General features: G+C 37.2%; 1 protein-coding gene across 2 annotated transcripts in view; it reads left to right on the top strand.

The window, feature by feature from the left end:
* Positions 1-20,702, top strand: part of LOC117317639 (solute carrier organic anion transporter family member 4A1-like) — a 24,542-nt gene continuing 3,840 nt past the window's right edge. Inside the window, exons 1-12 of one of the 2 annotated variants that reach the window (XM_033872496.1) lie at positions 1-123; positions 4,296-4,413; positions 7,470-7,795; positions 8,135-8,344; positions 8,929-9,031; positions 9,452-9,573; positions 9,720-9,841; positions 13,227-13,365; positions 13,968-14,166; positions 14,628-14,799; positions 15,085-15,356; positions 18,651-18,715. In XM_033872496.1, coding sequence (XP_033728387.1) covers positions 4,304-4,413; positions 7,470-7,795; positions 8,135-8,344; positions 8,929-9,031; positions 9,452-9,573; positions 9,720-9,841; positions 13,227-13,365; positions 13,968-14,166; positions 14,628-14,799; positions 15,085-15,356; positions 18,651-18,715 — 1,840 coding nt within the window. In that variant the 5' untranslated portion in view covers positions 1-123; positions 4,296-4,303. Of the gene's footprint in view, positions 124-4,290; positions 4,414-7,469; positions 7,796-8,134; positions 8,345-8,928; positions 9,032-9,451; positions 9,574-9,719; positions 9,842-13,226; positions 13,366-13,967; positions 14,167-14,627; positions 14,800-15,084; positions 15,357-18,650; positions 18,716-20,702 lie in introns of both variants that reach the window. The other variant, XM_033872495.1, reaches the window with a different exon arrangement.

Genomic DNA, 20,702 nt, shown 5'->3' on the forward strand with positions numbered 1-20,702 from the left:
AACTGGTCAGTTATACCTTCAGTTATCCTGCTAAACCCGAAGCATGCCCATATCACCTATCTGTCAGCCCCGGCTTGACCGTGATGACCGCAATGTGTCAGTGTCCGGTTTGTCACCTGTAAGGTAAGCACATTGTTTCCCAACAAGGTATACAAAATTGCTTCTGTTTTAATTAAGTCATATCATGATTCGGTGCATTTATTTTATTTTGTTACGTCATTTGATTATTCTGCGCATTAAGTATCATTCAGCACATTTACTTAAATTGGTTTCATTAACTAAAATAACTATAATATGATCACTGCTGAATATGTAACATTTATATACTTTTTAATTAACTGGTAAATATCAACGTTAATGGAATCGTAAACGTAAAGCTTCCTAAGTAAACCACGATGAGTATTGGTTTCTAACAGGATTGGTGTTAGAATATATAAACAAGCTGTTTAATTGTGGAAGGCCGTAAGTGAATTTGATACAATGTGTATATGATAATATATTTGTGGTTCAATGTTTGATAGCTTTATGCGTAATTATGGTTGGAGGATTGCAGATAGGTAGTTTTTGAATTACAGAAGCCGTAAACAGCAATCCTTTAAGTTGTAGCATATAACATATCACGTATGTTATGATTCGTTTTCGAAATAATCGAAACGTGTGTATTTGGAGACCAACCGTTCATTGATGATATCATGCCAACACGTCCTCGACACACGCGATTTAAACAGTTGAGAAACACGAATTATTATTTGATACAACATATTTGTTTAGAATTTTCCTACATTGTCTCGATTCCTCACAGCAACAATTCGGAAGTACTCGAATAAGAAGTTGGGATTGAGGTAAACGTTTAAATTGGGATGGTTTTAATTGCCGGAGTCAATAGACACATACGTTTGAAACAGTTTAAATACGTATTAAAGTATAATTTTTAACTGGGCGTTCATTTTTAGTTCAAATAAAAAAAAAAAAAAAAAGCTTGTATAACCTTTCCGAAAAGCACCTGTAATCAGTTTATATTATTCGCTTTCATAATAATACACGGTATTTATTCTTCAAAACAAACAAATGATTACCACTTCATACCTTTGGTGTTACCCTATCATCTCAACAAAATTAAGTTTCTGTGCTTTCTGTTGATGTTTTTAAACAAAATAGTAGTTATTTTACGTATATAGAGATCATGATACTGCTTATCTTATATATCTTAATATGAGTGTGTGCGTGTGGGTATTGTAGAGGGTGCATGTGTACTATAAAGGGTATACTAATAATTACGACTGTTCCTTAAGACATCTTGTTAATATTTACCTGACAATTTCATTCACTTACAGTGTCTATGTGTAGTAAACTGTCTTATCACTTATATGAATTACGTGGCCTCTTTGACATGTGCTATCTCTAAAGATATAGGTCAATCAGTGTTGTGTTTATTTCTGTAACAGTAAGAGTGTTGTTGACTTTAAATGATCTCCTTTTCCAGAACCGTCTGTTAAAAGTGGGGTCTTGGTTGACTTGATGTGATATCTATCCCATGAATTGTCTGTTAACGCTGCCTTTAGGTGATATACCTCCTCAGTACCGTCTGTAAACAATGGGGTATTGGTTGGCTTCGTGTGATCTCCCTCCCGATTACCGTCTGTTAACAGTGGTGGGAATTTTGGCTGGCTTTAGGTATTCTGCCTCCTCAGTACCGTCTGTTAACAGTGGGGGTATTGGTTGACTTTAGGTATTCTGCCTCCCCAGTACCGTCTGTTAACAGTGGGGGTATTGGTTGACTTTAGGTGTTCTCTGTCCCCAGTACCGTCTGTTAACAGTGGGGGTATTGGTTGACTTAAGGTGTTCTCTCTCCCCAGTTCCGTCTGTTAACAGTGGGGTATTGGTTGACTTTAGGTATTCTGCCTCCCCAGTACCGTCTGTTAACAGTGGGGGTATTGGTTGACTTTAGGTGTTCACTCTCCCCAGTTCCGTCTGTTAACAGTGGGGGTATTGGTTGACTTTAGGTATTCTGCCTCCCCAGTACCGTCTGTTAACAGTGGGGGTATTGGTTGACTTTAGGTATTCTGCCTCCCCAGTACCGTCTGTTAACAGTGGGGGTATTGGTTGACTTTAGGTATTCTGCCTCCCCAGTACCGTCTGTTAGCAGTGGGGTATTGGTTGACTTTAATTATTCTGCCTCCCCAGTACCGTCTGTTAACAGTGGGGGTATTGGTTGACTTTAGGTATTCTGCCTCCCCAGTACCGTCTGTTAACAGTGGGGGTATTGGTTGACTTTATGTGTTCTCCATTCCAATAACCATCTGTTAACACTGGTGGGAATTTTGGCTGGCTTTAGGTATTCTGCCTCCCCAGTACTGTCTGTTAACAGTGGGGGTATTGGTTGACTTTATGTGTTCTCCATTCCAATAACCATCTGTTAACACTGGTGGGAATTTTGGCTGGCTTTAGGTATTCTGCCTCCCCAGTACCGTCTGTTAACAGTGGGGGTATTGGTTGACTTTATGTGTTCTCCATTCCAATAACCATCTGTTAACACTGGTGGGAATTTTGGCTGGCTTTAGGTATTCTGCCTCCCCAGTACCGTCTGTTAACAGTGGGGGTATTGGTTGACTTTATGTGTTCTCCATTCCAATAACCATCTGTTAACACTGGTGGGAATTTTGGCTGGCTTTAGGTATTCTGCCTCCCCAGTACCGTCTGTTAACAGTGGGGGTATTGGTTGACTTTATGTGTTCTCCATTCCAATAACCATCTGTTAACACTGGTGGGAATTTTGGCTGGCTTTAGGTATTCTGCCTCCCCAGTACTGTCTGTTAACTGTGAGGTATTGGTTGAGGCAGTACCGGCTGCTCATGGTGGGAGGAGTATTGACTGGCTTTGGTGATCTCCCTCCCAAGTACCGTCTGCTAACATTAGGGGTATCAGTTAACGTAGATTGATTTCCCTCACCAATTCTGTCTGTTAGCATTGGGGTATAAGTTGACTTAAGGTGATTTCCCTTCTCCAGTACCGTTTTTAACAGTGGGAATATTGGTTAACTTTAATTTATCTCACTCCCAAGCACAGTTTTGGTTGACTTTAGATGATCTCCCCATCTTGTTAATATGGGTGGGGGTATATAACTGTATATGTACTGGGAAATGAGATAATTTAAGTCAACCAATACTCCCAGTGTTAACAGACGGTACTGGGTAGGGAGATCACGTCAAGTACCGTCTGTGAACAGAGGGAGTAATGGTTGACTTTATGTGATCTCCCTACCCAGGAAATCATCTAAAGTCAACCAAGACCCCACTGTTAACAGATGGAAATTGTGAGGGAGATCGTCTAAGTATGTTTTCCCTGTAAATATTAACCAGAAGCAGACGCCTGTGGTTAACGGTGGGGTCTTGTTTGACATGAAGTGACCCCCCCCCCCCCCCCCCCCCCCCCCCCCCCCCCCCCCCGCCCAGTAGGGGGCCGCGGTGGCCGAGTGGTTAAGGTGTCCCGACACTTTAACACTAGCCTTCCACCTCTAGGTTGAGAGTTCGAAACTTACGTGGGGCAGTTGCCAGGTACTGACCGTAGGCCGGTGGTTTTTCTCCGGGTACTCCGGCTTTCCTCCACCTCCAAAACCTGGCACGTCCTTAAATGACCCTGGCTCAGAGTATCGGATCCCTTTGATAAAATACATTATAATTCATGTCTGTAATGGAAAGGAGTTATCAAGAAACCCACACTTTGGCTTGCACTACGTTTACGCAATGATGGGAACCGACCATTTACATTTGGTTCCTATATGACACTTAGCCCCGTTCTGATGTGAGGTTTGAGAGGGAAAAGTCAATCATATATAATTGTAAATATCATTCCGTCTGTTTTTGTATACACAGGGTGGCTATTCTGATTTATGCATCGAGAAGTAAATAACCTTATTCTGTGCCTTTATCACTTACTGTGAATTAAATAATGGATTTATGAAACTGAAGGCAGTAAAATGTTCAACATTGAAGTATCATTACAATATTTAATAACATGAAAAATCCAAGTTGGGGGAAAAGGACAGTCTGCGTGGTATAAATCGTCTTTGAAAAGATAGGGGTATACAGAGCTTGTCCTACGTTTCACGTCATGCGATCCCCCAACAGTGATGGAGTAGGGTTCGAACAAGCGACTTTCGCTCTCCAAATGGGCATCATATACTTAGCTAAACAGAAATAGCTAGCATTATTCACCAATTTAGTAAACTAGCAAAAAGACACAAATTGGTCATGACAAAAAAATCTCGGGTAAATACAATTTATTAATTAGAACAGTTGCGAGTATGGCAGAAGACACGAGTTATAAACAGGAGAAGGATGATGGCGATGATATCACCGATGAAAAGTGGGAAAGAGAACATCTTCGATTTGGCTTTGGAAACTGGACACCCAGGTAAGTTAATACCCGACGGAGATAAAATCCTACAATATGTCGTCTCTTACAACATGCAGTTAGATACATCAGACACATTGTTTTCAAGCTTCTGCAAGAATTTCGAAAGTTGGAAAAGTAGAAATAATGTGTACTATAACAACACTTGCGTGTCACCTGGCAAATAAACAAATAAATATATGTATTGTCTGCAGTTTTCAAATAATCAACATCTAGATAACATGACATCGCGACTAGTAGACAATTGCGAAGATGCATTACTGGTCACCGTTGGCTGTCAAGCTTTAGGGAAGGAAGGGAAGCAGAATAGGGAAATGGAGCAAAAGATTTTATTATTGTTTAGTCTCTAGATGAAAGTGTTGTGGTTATAAAGTCTCTACAGGAAAGAGATTAGTTTGTTTAGTCTCTAGATGAAAGAGATGTGGTCGTATGATATCTAGTGGAAAGGGATTAGTTTGATGATTGTGTAGTATCTATAGGTAAGATATGTAGTTGTATAGTTTATATATGATGGTAGTATAGTATATATAGAAAAGAGATGGGATTGTTTAGTATGTATAGGTCGGCAGTATAGTATATATAGGTCGGTAGTATTGTATATATAGGTATGTAGTATAGTATATATAGGTATGTAGTATAGTATATATAGGTCGGTAGTATAGTATATATAGGTATGTAGTATAGTATATATAGGTATGTAGTATAGTATATATAGGTATGTAGTATAGTATATATAGGTCGGTAGTATAGTATATATAGGTCGGTAGTATAGTATATATAGGTATGTAGTATAGTATATATAGGTCGGTAGTATAGTATATATAGGTATGTAGTATAGTATATATAGGTATGTAGTATAGTATATATAGGTATGTAGTATAGTATATATAGGTCGGTAGTATAGTATATATAGGTTGGTAGTATAGTATATATAGGTATGTAGTATAGTATGTATAGGTATGTAGTATAGTATATATAGGTTGGTAGTATAGTATATATAGGTATGTAGTATAGTATATATAGGTTGGTAGTATAGTATATATAGGTATGTAGTATAGTAGATATAGGTTGGTAGTATAGTATATATAGGTATGTAGTATAGTAGATATAGGTTCGGTAGTATTAGTTTTATATAGGTATGTAGTTATGTATATAAGGTTGTGGTTATCTGTATATATATTGTGTAGTTGATTAGTATCTAGTATATATAGGTATGTAGTATAGTATATATAGGTCGGTAGTATAGTTATATATATGTAGGTGTAGTTGTAGTATAGTATATATAGGTATCGGTAGTATAGTATATATAGGTAGTTGTATTAGTAGTAGTAATATAGGTCGGTAGTATAGTATATATAGTATGTAGTTATAGTATATATAGGTCGTAGTATGTATAGTTTAGTATATATAGGTATGTAGTTATAGTATATATAGGTCAGTAGTATAGTATATATATATGTGTTATAGTATAATAGGTAGTAGTATAGTATATATGGTCGTTGTAGTTTATAGGTATATATATAGGTATGTAGTATAGTTATATAGGTGTAGGTATATTGGTAGTATAGTATATATAGGTGTAGTATAGTTATATATAGGTTGTGTAGTATATTATATATAGTTGTAGTATAGTTATAGTAGTAGGTCTAGGTTATAGTAGATATGTTGTTATGTATATAGGTGTAGTATGTATATTAGGTTAGTAGTATAGTATATATAGTGGTATTAGTATAGGTATATATAGGGTAGTTATTGGTAGGTATAGTATATAGTAGGTAGTATTATGATAGTATATAGGTATGTAGTATAGTATATATAGGTATGTAGTATAGTATATATAGGTCGGTAGTATAGTATATAGGTCGGTAGTTATAGATTATATAGGTCGGTAGTATAGTATATATAGGTAGTAGTATAGTATATATAGGTATGTAGTATAGTATATATAGGTACTGGTAGTTATAGTATATATAGGTATGTAGTATAGTATATATATGGTAGTTAGTATAGTATATATAGGTATGTAGTATAGTTATATAGGTCGGTAGATAGTTATATATAGGTGAGTGTTAGTATAGTATATATAGGTATGTAGTATAGTATATATAGGTATGTAGTATAGTATATATAGGTATGTAGTATAGTATATATAGGTATGTAGTATAGTATATATAGGTCTGTAGTATAGTATATATAGGTCGGTAGTATAGTATATAGGTCGGTAGTATAGTATATATAGGTCGGTAGTATAGTATATATAGGTATGTAGTATAGTATATATAGGTATGTAGTATAGTATATATAGGTCGGTAGTATAGTATATATAGGTATGTAGTATAGTATATATAGGTATGTAGTATAGTATATATAGGTATGTAGTATAGTATATATAGGTCGGTAGTATAGTATATATAGGTCGGTAGTATAGTATATATAGGTATGTAGTATAGTATATATAGGTCGGTAGTATAGTATATATAGGTATGTAGTATAGTATATATAGGTATGTAGTATAGTATATATAGGTATGTAGTATAGTATATATAGGTATGTAGTATAGTATATATAGGTCGGTAGTATAGTATATATAGGTTGGTAGTATAGTATATATAGGTATGTAGTATAGTATATATAGGTATGTAGTATAGTATATATAGGTTGGTAGTATAGTATATATAGGTATGTAGTATAGTATATATAGGTTGGTAGTATAGTATATATAGGTATGTAGTATAGTAGATATAGGTTGGTAGTATAGTATATATAGGTATGTAGTATAGTATATATAGGTCGGTAGTATAGTATATATAGGTATGTAGTATAGTATATATAGGTATGTAGTATAGTATATGTAAGTCGTAGTATAGTATATATAGGTATGTAGTATAGTTCTAATAGGTTGGCAGTATAGTATATATAGGTTGGCAGTATATGATCTATAGGTTGGCAGTATAGTATAATAGAAAAGAGATGAGACAGTGAGTATCTAAAAGAAGAAGATCTATCCACTCAAAAATAATGATCACTATTTTGTTGTTTTTTTTTCTTGTCCATAGATGGTTGCAGGGGTTTAACACGATCCGTTGGTTTGTGTTCTGGGTATGCGTATTCAGCTTTTTCCAAGGGTTTATCGTGAACGGAGTGATTAATGCCATTGTAAGCACTTTGGAGAAACGTTTTGAGCTCCCAAGCTCCAAATCAGGGCTTATTGTCAGCTCGAATGACTTTTTTGCCTGCTTTTTGGTGCTTGCCATAAGTTATTATGGTAGTCAACGTCACAAACCACGAATTATTGGAGTTGGAATATTGACCCTAGGAGTGGGGTCATTCGTGTTCTCGTTGCCCCATTTCATGACTGAAATGTACAACGTCGGTACACAAGGTATGTGTGAAATAATTACTGCTGTTTATAAATATATAAATACACCAGTACCGAGATCAGTGACCTCAGTGTAACCATACAGCCTATTCTCAGCAACCATCCCCGATACAATTTGCCTGAGAGATCGTTTCCTTCTATTTTCCTGTGACTTACGTTGTCAAATTATTCCACGTGTGGTATAAACCTAATGTTATTCATCAGTTGTATTGAACACCCTACTATTGTAGTAGGACCACTTTTATAAACTATCATGATATGACAGTGTGTATACTTTTAATTTTAATTCTAGTATGTATTATTGTTCATATATATAAGAATAATGACCTATCTTTTTTTCAGATATAGACAGTTTCGAAAATGTTTGTCGGTATCAAAATGGCACTTCTTCCAGTACTTGTAATATAGAAAAGTCTTCACACCTTCAAAATTATTTATGGTTGTTTATGCTCGGGAATGCTCTTCACGGAGCTGGCTCAACGCCGATGTTCACCCTAGGAACGACGTTCATTGACGAAAACGCTAAGGCGAAGATGACGTCATTATATTTGGGTAAGTTCTGTACAAGTCTTTAAGACAGTAATACGGGTTTATTAGTCTCATTTCGGAGAAACCGGGTGTTTTATATGTAAACGTATGTATGCACGTTACCTAAAGTTTGATTATCAAACTTAATACGGTAAAAAGGGCCATGATATCTTAAACAAATTCGACTTTCAGGTCAAGTCAAAGTCACCGTTACTATTTTTAGAAAATCCTAGTTTCTATAAAATAAAATCATTACAGTGTAATAGGTGGCGGTGACCTGTAGAGGATAGTTTTATAGTATTGCTTCATCAATACACAATACTCGATATTCTTGTTTTTCTAGCAAAACTGAATTCAAATAATCTAAATATTGAAATATTTTACATAAATGTATGAAACAAAATTAAATAAGAGCTATTTTGTACATGACTGAATAAGATGAAAGTGCAATACTAGATATACAATGCATATATACTAGATTCGTTTGTTTGTGTTCATAATGTGTCTTTTAATATTGAATAAATGGTGATACCATTTTGTCTATTTCAACATCTATCTGATTAAATCTTCATGGTGGCATTGGAGGACATTTGGACGAAATTTTCCAGGAATCGTATACGCCTCGGCCTCTATAGGAGTAGCGGCAGGGTACATGCTTGGGGGTCAGACGTTAAATCTATTTACGGATTTCCATATTGTTGATCCGAAAAAGTAAGCCAAACATATCCTTTTTCAACTCGTTCTATTCAAGACTTTTAGCATACTTTATGAATTTATGGTAAAGCATTGTGTTTAACTCAACTCAATGGAAATGTCAGTTGTTCTGTATTTTTGACTGAGCTGAAATAATAGTGGTTTGACTTAACTTCGCTTTATAAATACTTTAACAATAACATCATTAATGGTTTTGAATGATTACAGATAAATTGACATAATTCTAGAACTTCAAGATGTCAGAAGGTGCCTTATATAAATAAAGTGCAGGTGTTTGTCTGTTGAGACATATCCCTGCTAATGACGTTTTCTAATTACACTTTGGATTTTCCTACCGGTTTGAATTCACGCAATTAATTTTAGAAACTGTTTACTGTATGATGCCTATGTTAAAAGCTGTACTTTTCGTGTTCCTAGTATTGGCCTCTCCCCTGTAGACCCCCGGTGGGTCGGTGCGTGGTGGTTGAGTTTCCTCGTCAGTGGCGCAGTCATGTGTATCGTTGTCCTGCCGATATGTGCTTACCCAAAACGGTTACCAGGTATAATATTATCACAAGGCGTGTAATCCTCCGCAAATGTGTTGAGTATACAAATACTTGGTGACAATACAAGTCATCATCTACCCCCACCCCCCATAAAAACGGTTAGCCTGTATCTGTCGTATTACTTATCCTGTCTTTTTCAGGCAGTGCAAAGATCCAAGCTGAGCGTAAGTCAGAAGCCTATAAGAGAGGAAACAATGACAAGACGGTTGACGACAAATTTGGAAGAGACTGGAAGTCTTTCCCGATGGCAATGAAAAATCTGGTTAGTTAATTATATTTCATAGCGTAAGAGTGATATTACTGATTTGATATTCTTTGATTTCTTCCTAGTATGACAGTCCTAATTACAGTCCCCACCGGATACGAACTTATATGCCAAGAATACACAGAGGATTATTTCGTGTTTGAATTAATTTTTTGCAAAGCATGTTTGGCAGAGCCAGCGTATTGAATAATTATTTAATTGCATTTGTTTGCATAACGTGAACGGATCACTAATTTTAGTTGGTGACCTCTGAATTTCAATGAGAGTAAACCCATGCCCCAGGTAAGAAGTTTCTGTGTTAGTGACAAACAATACAGATAGAGCCTGTGAAACCCATGTTTGGTGTTGGACAAGGTTAAAACGGCAACAGCAATAACATTTTAATGATTATAATAAGCTATATCACATTGTCATATCAGCAAATGAATAACTTCCAACTATGACAACTTGCAATCAAGTCTACTAAAAACAGATAGTCAGTTCAGAAACGTCGATAGAAGTCATATTGATGTTTATTTAAGCATTGAACTGTTACCAAATAGTAGTATTAAGTCGATACAATCTAATTAAAATTAGACTTATAATTTCCGTTCCTCTACGATACACCACATGTACAATACAATCTAATCAAAATTAGACTTGTAATCCCTGTTCCTCTACGATACACTGTAATACAAGTATTGCTTGACAGTATTGCACAGGACAGATTCGATTCCTCGGAAACACTTTTGTTTCTATCGACTGGATTTTCAGAAGAATACCAGCTCTTAAATTCTAAATGAAAGTCGATTCCAGGGATATTTCGTTCGAAACAGATTGCAGGCTACCCGGTCACATCAGTGTCGCTAACTTAGCAGACGATATTTAACTCCACAGGGGCTCAATTTTGTAATGTAGGCCTTTGACATCAGTGGATAACCACCAGATGGAAATCCAGTATACATACACAACCGGAAACCATGTCGATAATCCCGATTTTGTTCAAGATTATCTCGGGTTGTTGTCGTGTCTTGCATTTCTGAAAATTCGGACACGAGCCCCTGTGAGTGTGACGACATTGACAATTTTATAATTTCGTATAGATCAAGAATGGCGCTTTTAGTAATTTTGTGTTGACTACATTTTTTTTTCAATTATCAAATATTACCTATCATAACTTGTGAAGTTGCTTTATTATTTGTGTTGGTTAAGTAAACACACACATGCTAGCATTCGAAATCTCTCCCGGCCGAAAGTAACTGGTGGCCATTGTTTAACCTACAACACCCGGGACTGTAAATTGTAGTATACAGGCTCATGAATACATTTTGGTTTACTAACGACATATAGACAATTGAAACACAAAATGTAAATATGACCTGAAAACGTCACAAGACCAGTGCAGCAACTATACATTCATGTCAATTCTTTTAGCGCCAACACTTAAAGATATGATGAACATATACTTTTCAAAAGATGATTATACGAAACCATAATCAATGTAACACACTAAGGCACATTCTATAATTTACAATTAGAACTTACGGGTAATTACAATTTTTAAAGCATTATTTTTTTATTAAGAAGACTGTTATGCATATTATATCAATTTATTTTTTCAATTTTTTGAAGAGGTACCAGGTATGCGAAACAAGTTTCAGAAGTTCAGAATATTTTATTCATTTAGCTTTGGTATAGTTATGTTCTTCTATTCTAATTCGAATACGCCAAAAAAAGTAATTCAAACGAAATCAAATTTCAAGAAGGTATTTATTTATTTAGAAAGGAATAGTTAATTAATTTGAGCTGATCATTCAGACGAACACCATGTCATTGTATAGCTGTATTCCGTCCAGACAATCATTCTTTTCATCTTACATGCAATTTCTACCCGTTTAGTACATCAAACACTGCCTCACCAATGTGAACCGATGTTCCAAGTATGTAATTTCTATGATAAGTAATGAAGGCGATACAGCATGGCCATCTTTTTTTTTAGTAAGTGAGATCAACTTTTGATGCATGTCATACCCATCCAACCGAGGTTGACTAGTGTTGCAATACAGGGAAAATTAGCCAGGGAAAATAATTTCTTTACGTAGGTCGAAGGGCAATGGGCACATGACACTGAACCTCACATAGGTCAAACCGTACGCCCAATGTGAAGTTCTAGAGACAAGTGATGTCAGAGAAAGTGCAAAGAAAACGTTTTCTTTGATGTAGGCCAAAGTGATTTACTTTTCGTACACGACATATCGTCTCACCTTAGTAAAAGCATGCGTCTTGGATGGTATCACTGAGGTTCTAGTAGACCGGAACCACCATAGTGACCGTTCCGGTGTCTGTATGATGGTATCACTGAGTTTCTAGTAGACTGGAATCACCATAGTGACCGTTCCGGTGTCTGTATGATGGTATCACTGAGGTTCTAGTAGAGTAGAATCACCATAGTGACCGTTACAGGTGTCTGTATGATGGTATCACTGAGGTTCTAGTAGACTGGAATCACCATAGTGACCGTTCCGGTGTCTGTATGATGGTATCACTGAGGTTCTAGTAGACTGGAATCACCATAGTGACCGTTCCGGTGTCTGTATGATGGTATCACTGAGGTTCTAGTAGACTGGAATCACCATAGTGACCGTTACAGGTGTCTGTATGATGGTATCACTGAGGTTCTAGTAGACCGGAATCACCATAGTGACCGTTACCGGTGTCTGTATGATGGTATCACTGAGGTTCTAGTAGACCGGAATCACCATAGTGACCGTTACAGGTGTCTGTATGATGGTATCACTGAGGTTCTAGTAGACTGGAATCACCATAGTGACCGTTACAGGTGGCTGTATGATGGTATCACTGAGGTTCTAGTAGACCGGAATCACCATAGTGACCGTTACAGGTGTCTGTATGATAGTATCACTGAGGTTCTAGTAGACCGGAATCACCATAGTGACCGTTACCGGTGTCTGTATGATGGTATCACTGAGGTTCTAGTAGACATGAATCACCATAGTGACCGTTACAGGTGTCTGTATGATGGTATCACTGAGGTTCTAGAAGAGTTGAATCACCATAGTGACCGTTACAGGTGTCTGTATGATGGTATCACTGAGGTTCTAGTAGACTGGAATCACCATAGTGACAGTTACAGGTGTCTGTATGATGGTATCATCATAGTTATCACACCTATCGATTGGTAACCCAATCCTACACGCCTCCTTCCGGTTCCCGGAGATTACCAATTAGTGTGTATCATGATTAGATAGAAAACACAAAATCAGTTTCAAAAAGTCAGGGAAACACTGTGGACATAAAAAGGTAAAGTAGTAATCAATAATAAATTACAGAGCCAATAACTGACCGTATTAAAAAGAAAGTATTTTATATGTCTACATTACAGATCACGAATCCGACATTTTTCTTCCTCTCGATTGGCACGTGCACAGAGGGACTCATAGTTAGTGGTGTGGCTGCATTTGGTCCAAAATTTATGCAGGAAAAATTTAATCTACCGACAGCTTTAGCTAGTTTCATCATGGGTAAGTGATAATATGATGTCGTCCTTAAATTACCATAGATACAATAGATACAGAACCAAACCAAAAGCCAATAGTTCAAAAGGTCATTCCCGTGCCATTTTCATTCTAAAATCAACCTTTCCGAAACACTTATATATATATGTGTCTATTCTTTATTGGACAAGGGAAGTAGAAAGGAGCTGGATACCTTGACAGCGTTTCCCTCCCTCATAAAACATGTCCAGGGCATCGGCAGCTGTCTATCTCGTTAACCTTCACGTTTCGCTACACATGAGCCACAACAACGCAAAACTTATCTTACATTGAACTTCCTGTATTCAATTTGTTACATTAATCATTGTCATAATGTTGTTATCACGTGAGAAATTGTCATTTATAACACTATGCATTCTTTATGGTGATGGCATCGTGAGATGTTATAACTCGTGTCTGATCCTTTTTTTTCCATTTACAATGCTTTTTAACCAAGATAGAACAATTCGTATCTGTAAAACAGAGTAACTATGTCATGCTATGAGACAATGGCAGTTTTTGGAGTATTTCGTCATCATTGGCCAATTGGAAATAAAAATGCAATAAACAATTTTGTCAACTCCATACAGGTATAATCACGGTGCCGGGCGCAGGAGGGGGAATGTTTCTCGGAGGCTACCTCGTCAAAAAGTTAAAACTCAAGTGTAAAGGAATTATTAGGCTGAATCTGATATCTGCGCTATCCGCCGCTGTTATGGGCTGTCTGTTTCTGATCGGGTGTCCTACCCAGGAGATTGCGGGCGTTACGACAGAGTACACCACTCGTGGGTAAGCCAAGATAGTTTGTGTAACAAAATTACTAGGGCCCAGTTGTTCAAATAGTGATTAGCTTTATCACTTGATTAGTGAAAATTGTATTTCTAATTTGTTGCGAAACCCTTGAGTATATCATCTTTAAATTATGCCAGTTGGAAGAGAATTAATAATTACAGAATTTCATAATTTTTTGTCAAGCGGTTTTTTTCTATTTCAATTTAGCGATATTAAAAGCTTGGTTTATTACGTCGATCGGACGTGAAAAAGAAGGGGATCATCTGCTCGACTATGAATTCAACATAGGAAGTAGAGTGTAATTAAAGTTAACCTATATAGATATATTATCTACATATTTATTAGAAAACATCTTTCAATGAAACATTAAAAAGATAGACTTTGTATTATTTACCGATATGTTCTCGTCTGCTACACGTCGATATTGATGCTATTGACATAATTCATATAACACGAAGGCAGCTTTCGGGTCATCCAAGACTACGAAGCCAGTGTAATACCGGATGTGGATGTTCCGCCATGTTGTACGAACCTGTTTGTGGGACGGATGGGTCGATTTATTTCACACCTTGCCATGCTGGATGTAACCTTGATTTTGAATGGCTAGAAGGACCCATGGGTCCGTTTAAGGTTAGTGAAGTTAATTTGGATATCCAGGATTGTTAGAATAGGAATTCAGGTAAGCAAATCTGTGTTAACTTCACAATACTTATAGAAAATGCATGTTCGAATTTCTTTTTCACTTATTACCACTTCTCCTTCCATAATGCGTATATCTCAAACACTCTGCATTTTCAAGACTTGTATTGATGAGCATGTGTTAGACCAATCAGTAAACATAATTGTAAGCTATCACTTCATTCCGGGCCGCCTCTATTTATAAATTGTATATGGATCTTATTTTACATTTTACAGTTTTACAGTAACTGTTCTTGCGTGACTGCGTCCATGCAGGCATCAATGAACGTCACATTATTATCACAAACGGAGGTAACGTCACAAATGCAGACAACACCTGAAAACACAACTCCAGCGAATTTCATGAATGTAACGAGTCCTCCCATTGGTGCGTTCCAGGGAATTTGCATGTCTGACTGTAAACTGTTCTACTTGGTTGCTCCCTTGCTTTTCCTGGGCATGCTGTTAACGTTTATGACTGTGTCACCAAACCAGACAGCCACGTTAAGGTAGGACAGACACGTTAAGGTAACACAGACACGCTAAGGTAGGACAGACACATTAAGGTAACACAGACACGTTAAGGTAACACAGACACATTAAGGTAACACAGACACGTTAAGGTAACACAGACACGTTAAGGTAACACAGACACGTTAAGGTAGGACAGACATGTTAAGATAGGACAGACACATTAAGGTAACACAGACACGTTAAGGTAGGACAGACACGTTAAGGTAAGACAGACACATTAAGGTAACACAGACACGTTAAGGTAGGACAGACACGTTAAGGTAACACAGACATGTTAAGGTAACACAGACACGTTAAGGTAACACAGACACGTTAAGGTAGGACAGACACGTTAAGGTAGGACAGACACGTTAAGGTAGGACAGACACGTTAAGGTAGGACAGACACGTTAAGGTAACACAGACACGTTAACGTAGGACAGACACGTTAAGGTAACACAGACACGTTAAGGTAGGACAGACACGTTAAGGTAGGACAGACACGTTAAGGTAGGACAGACACGTTAAGGTAGGACAGACACGTTAAGGTAGGACAGACACGTTAAGGTAGGACAGACACGTTAAGGTAACACAGACACGTTAAGGTAGGACAGACACGTTAAGGTAACACAGACACGTTAAGGTAGGACAGACACGTTAAGGTAACACAGACACGTTAAGGTAACACAGACACGTTAAGGTAGGACAGACACGTTAAGGTAACACAGACACGTTAAGGTAGGACAGACACGTTAAGGTAACACAGACACGTTAAGGTAGGACAGACACGTTAAGGTAACACAGACACGTTAAGGTAGGACAGACACGTTAAGGTAACACATGCACGTTAAGGTAACACAGACACGTTAAGGTAGGACAGACACGTTAAGGTAACACAGACACGTTAAGGTAGGACAGACACGTTAAGGTAACACAGACACGTTAAGGTAGGACAGACACGTTAAGGTAACACAAACACGTTAAGGTAACACAGACACGTTAAGGTAACACAGACACGTTAAGGTAACACAGACACGTTAAGGTAAGAAAACCACGTTAAGGTAACACAGACACATTAAGGTAACACAGATACGTTAAGGTAACACAGACACGTTAAGGTAACACAGACACGTTAAGGTAAGAAAACCACGTTAAGGTAACACAGACACGTTAAGGTAACACAGATACGTTAAGGTAACACAGATACGTTAAGGTAACAGACACGTTAAGGTAACACTGACACGTTAAGGTAAGAAAACCACGTTAAGGTAACACAGACACGTTAAGATAACATAGACACGTTAATGTAACACAGATACGTTACGGTAACACAAACACGTTAAGGTAACACAGACACGTTAAGGTAGGACAGACACGTTAAGGTAGGGCAGACACGTTAAGGTAACACAGACACGTTAAGGTAACACAGACACGTTAAGGTAACACAGACACGTTAAGGTAACACAGACACGTTAAGGTAACACAGACACGTTAAGGTAACACAGACACGTTAAGGTAACACAGACACGTTAAGGTAACACAGACACGTTAAGGTAACACAGACACGTTAAGGTAGGACAGACACGTTAAGGTAGGACAGACACGTTAAGGTAACACAGACACGTTAAGGTAACACAGACACGTTAAGGTAGCACAGACACGTTAAGGTAGCACAGACACGTTAAGGTAGCACAGACACGTTATTCTCGCACCTCGGACAGGGAAATCTCACGTGATACCCAGTGCTAGATTTCTCTATCTCGTCCGATCTGTCTGGTACCTTTACGTGAGTTTTGGCGGAATTTTAACCAATTCATGTATTCATCCGCGCAAGTGACGTAATACTCTCGATATGTGCATTCAAACTGTTTTTGTCATGTATTTAATTACTATGCATTGTTTGGTTGGTTGTTGTTTATTATTAAAATAATATGTACCGATTGATCACTGTTTTTCTTCTTTGATATAACCGAACTATATTTTTACGCGAAAGGACTGAATTCGAAGCGCAGATGAAGTGGTTAATCGGCTTTGAACCGGGAGGCCGCAGGCGGGATACTCTTACACTCTAAACGCATATATAAATACACAACTAGATGTATGTAAGAGGTGCGAGAAAAAAAAATCTATTACCTGTAAGTGATCGAGATCGGGTTATCTCAGTCTCGGGCTAAGATTCTGTAACATCACAACCTCGGCTAACGCCTCGGTTGGGATTATGTTACAGAATCTTAGCCCTCGACTGAGATAACCCGATCTCGATCACTTACAGGTAATAGATTTTATTAAGGTAACACAGACACATTAAGGTAACACAGACACATTAAGGTAGGACAGACACATTAAGGTAGGACAGACACGTTAAGGTAGGACAGACACGTTAAGGTAGGACAGACACGTTAAGGTAAAACTTAATTTCCATTCACCAATGTTGTTATGAAACAGCATAGTATTGTTCCGAAGATTCCGGTTAGTTATTCTCAGAGCAAAACATATGTATATTCCTGTCGTTGCTGTTCTGTCTGATATTATCGTAATACAGATGTATATTCCTGTCGTTTCTGTATCGTTATACAGATATGATAACTCATTTTGGTCATATCATACCACTCGTTTTACAACAATATGACGGGGCGGGAACGAGTGTTGATGTTGGTCTCATGAAACCCGTGTTTCTAAATGGAATGTGATTTTGGAAGAAAAACTTTTTATTTAAGTATCAGGAATATGGCCGTCTCTTGCAGCAAACGATCGCCGATGCTGACATAATTCAGTTGATAAGGTCAAAACAATATATAGCTACAGTTGTAGCATGTTGATGTGAAAATGTTTCTCTTCGACAACGGGGCGATGTATTAAACTAATTTACGTTGTCAGAAGGACACTGATTCGTTTGAAAATGAGGCATTTTTTTATGTATCTATTGATGGTATTGATACAATTAAGGATTACAGAACGGAATATTGTGCCGTTACAAATATTTATATATTGGTTATTTCAGGGGCGATAACTCTTCCTTTCTTACTATATGTATAACAAGACAAATATTTATAAGACCCATTTTTCTATACGAAAAAAAAAATCAAGTAAATGATCAAGCTGACTTTCCTTCGATATCCTGATTTCGTATTGTACACCACTTCCTGTTGCTTAACCCTTATTTTACAAACCAGACAATTAATTTGTCAGTTTTTAAATCAAATGTTATTCAAGCACTCACATTGCATGAACTTAATTCAAGCCTGAGTTTAAAAATGTACGTAAGCTCTATATTACATTCTTCTATTTTAGATGCGTTTCCGAATCACAAAAGGCGCTAGCCATTGGAACACAGTGGCTACTGTTGAGACTGTTGGGTATGTATATAGATACATGTATGTGTTTTGTCTGTTGAATATGACCAAACTATCTTATATTACGTATACTGTGAACATATAGGATACCAGTAACTGGCTGTGTATATATAGGGTACCAGTAACCGGTATTGTATCTATTGTGTATATAAAGGGTACCAGTAACCGGTATTGTATCTACTGTGTATATATAGTGTACCAGTAACCGGTATTGTATCTACTGTGTATATATAGGGTACCAGTAACCGGTATTGTATCTACTGTGTATATATAGGGTACCGGTAACAGGTATTGTATCTACTGTGTATATATAGGGTACCAGTAACCGGTATTGTATCTACTGTGTATATATAGGGTACCAGTAACCGGTATTGTATCTACTGTGTATATATAGCGTACAAGTAACCGGTATTGTATCTACTGTGTATATATAGGGTACCAGTAAGCGGTATTGTATCTACTGTGTATATATAGGGTACCAGTAACCGGTATTGTATATACTGTGTACATATAGGGTACCAGTAACCGGTATTGTATCTACTATGTATATATAGGATACCAGTAACCGGTATTGTATCTACTGTGTATATATAGGGTACCAGTAACCGGTATTGTATCTACTGTGTATATATAGGGTACCAGTAACCGGTATTGTATCTACTGTGTATATATAGGGTACCAGTAACCGGTATTGTATCTACTGTGTACATATAGGATACCAGTAACCGATATTGTATCTACTGTGTACATATAGGGTGCCAGTAACCGGTATTGTATCTACTGTGTACATAAAGGGTACCAGTAACCGGTATTGTATCTACTGTGTACATATGGGGTACCGCTAACAGGTATTGCACAGCATATATCTACTCTGTCCATATAGGGCCACAGTTGGTAGTGTTGTGTCCGCTGAGAATGTTTATGACAGAAGTGATATTTTTGCTACCGGCTCGTCGTTTCATGATAAAAACAGCAACCTAACTCTTCAATTAGTTTACCATACACGGATAAGTTTTATTGGAAATGTGTCACTTTGATTGCGATGTCACACTTTCGTCATAATGAGAGCTTGCTATCAGCTCAGTTTTCATTAGTGGTATATATGAAACAAAGATAAATGACATCAGGGTCCTAGAGTTAACATTATGGTGTGAGGAAGACAACACAGTGGAGAGGAAAGAACGAACAAATATCCGTATGTCATTGATATCTGACTTGAACGTTAATATCGAATTACACCTAACACTATTAACCCCTTACAGTGCTCGACATTCAAGTTGATCATGTTGTTTAGAATACGCGAGAAAAATATGCGCGGAATGTGCTACATCATTACGGTCTTCGTATCAACACACAAGTACATGTTTATATGTTTGAGGTATTCGTTTAGTTGTACAATGTACATCGATATTGTCCGATGATTTGTATGTTACATATTTTAAAACCATTCGATCCTGCAGTATTCAACTGAAACAAAAAAAATCAACAGTTATCAGTATAGACAGCTGTAAATCTGTAATTATTGGCCTAGAAACATGTAAAATAATCAGTCTATAACTTGTAAATATGTACAGTTCATAATCTCGTCACCTGTAAATCCGTACAACAGGTGACGACGAGATTATGAACTGTACAGATTACCAGTCCAAATAAATGTAAATAAAAACAATTTTCAGTATTCCTGTGAATCCGTAAACTGTTCAATTTACACACCTGTAAATCCGTACAATGTTCAGTCTACACCCTTGTAAATCCGTACAATGTTCAGTCTACACACCTGTAAATCCGTACAATGTTCAATATACACACCTGTAAATCCGTATAATGTTCAGTCTACACACCTGTAAATCCGTACAATGTTCAGTCTACACACCTGTAAATCCGTACAATGTTCAATATACACACCTGTAAATCCGTACAATGTCCAGTCTACACACCTATAAATCCGTACAATGTTCAATACACACCTGTAAATCCGTATAATGTTCAG

The sequence above is a fragment of the Pecten maximus genome, chromosome 19 (genome assembly GCF_902652985.1).
Source record: "Pecten maximus chromosome 19, xPecMax1.1, whole genome shotgun sequence".
Taxonomy (NCBI): domain Eukaryota; kingdom Metazoa; phylum Mollusca; class Bivalvia; order Pectinida; family Pectinidae; genus Pecten; species Pecten maximus.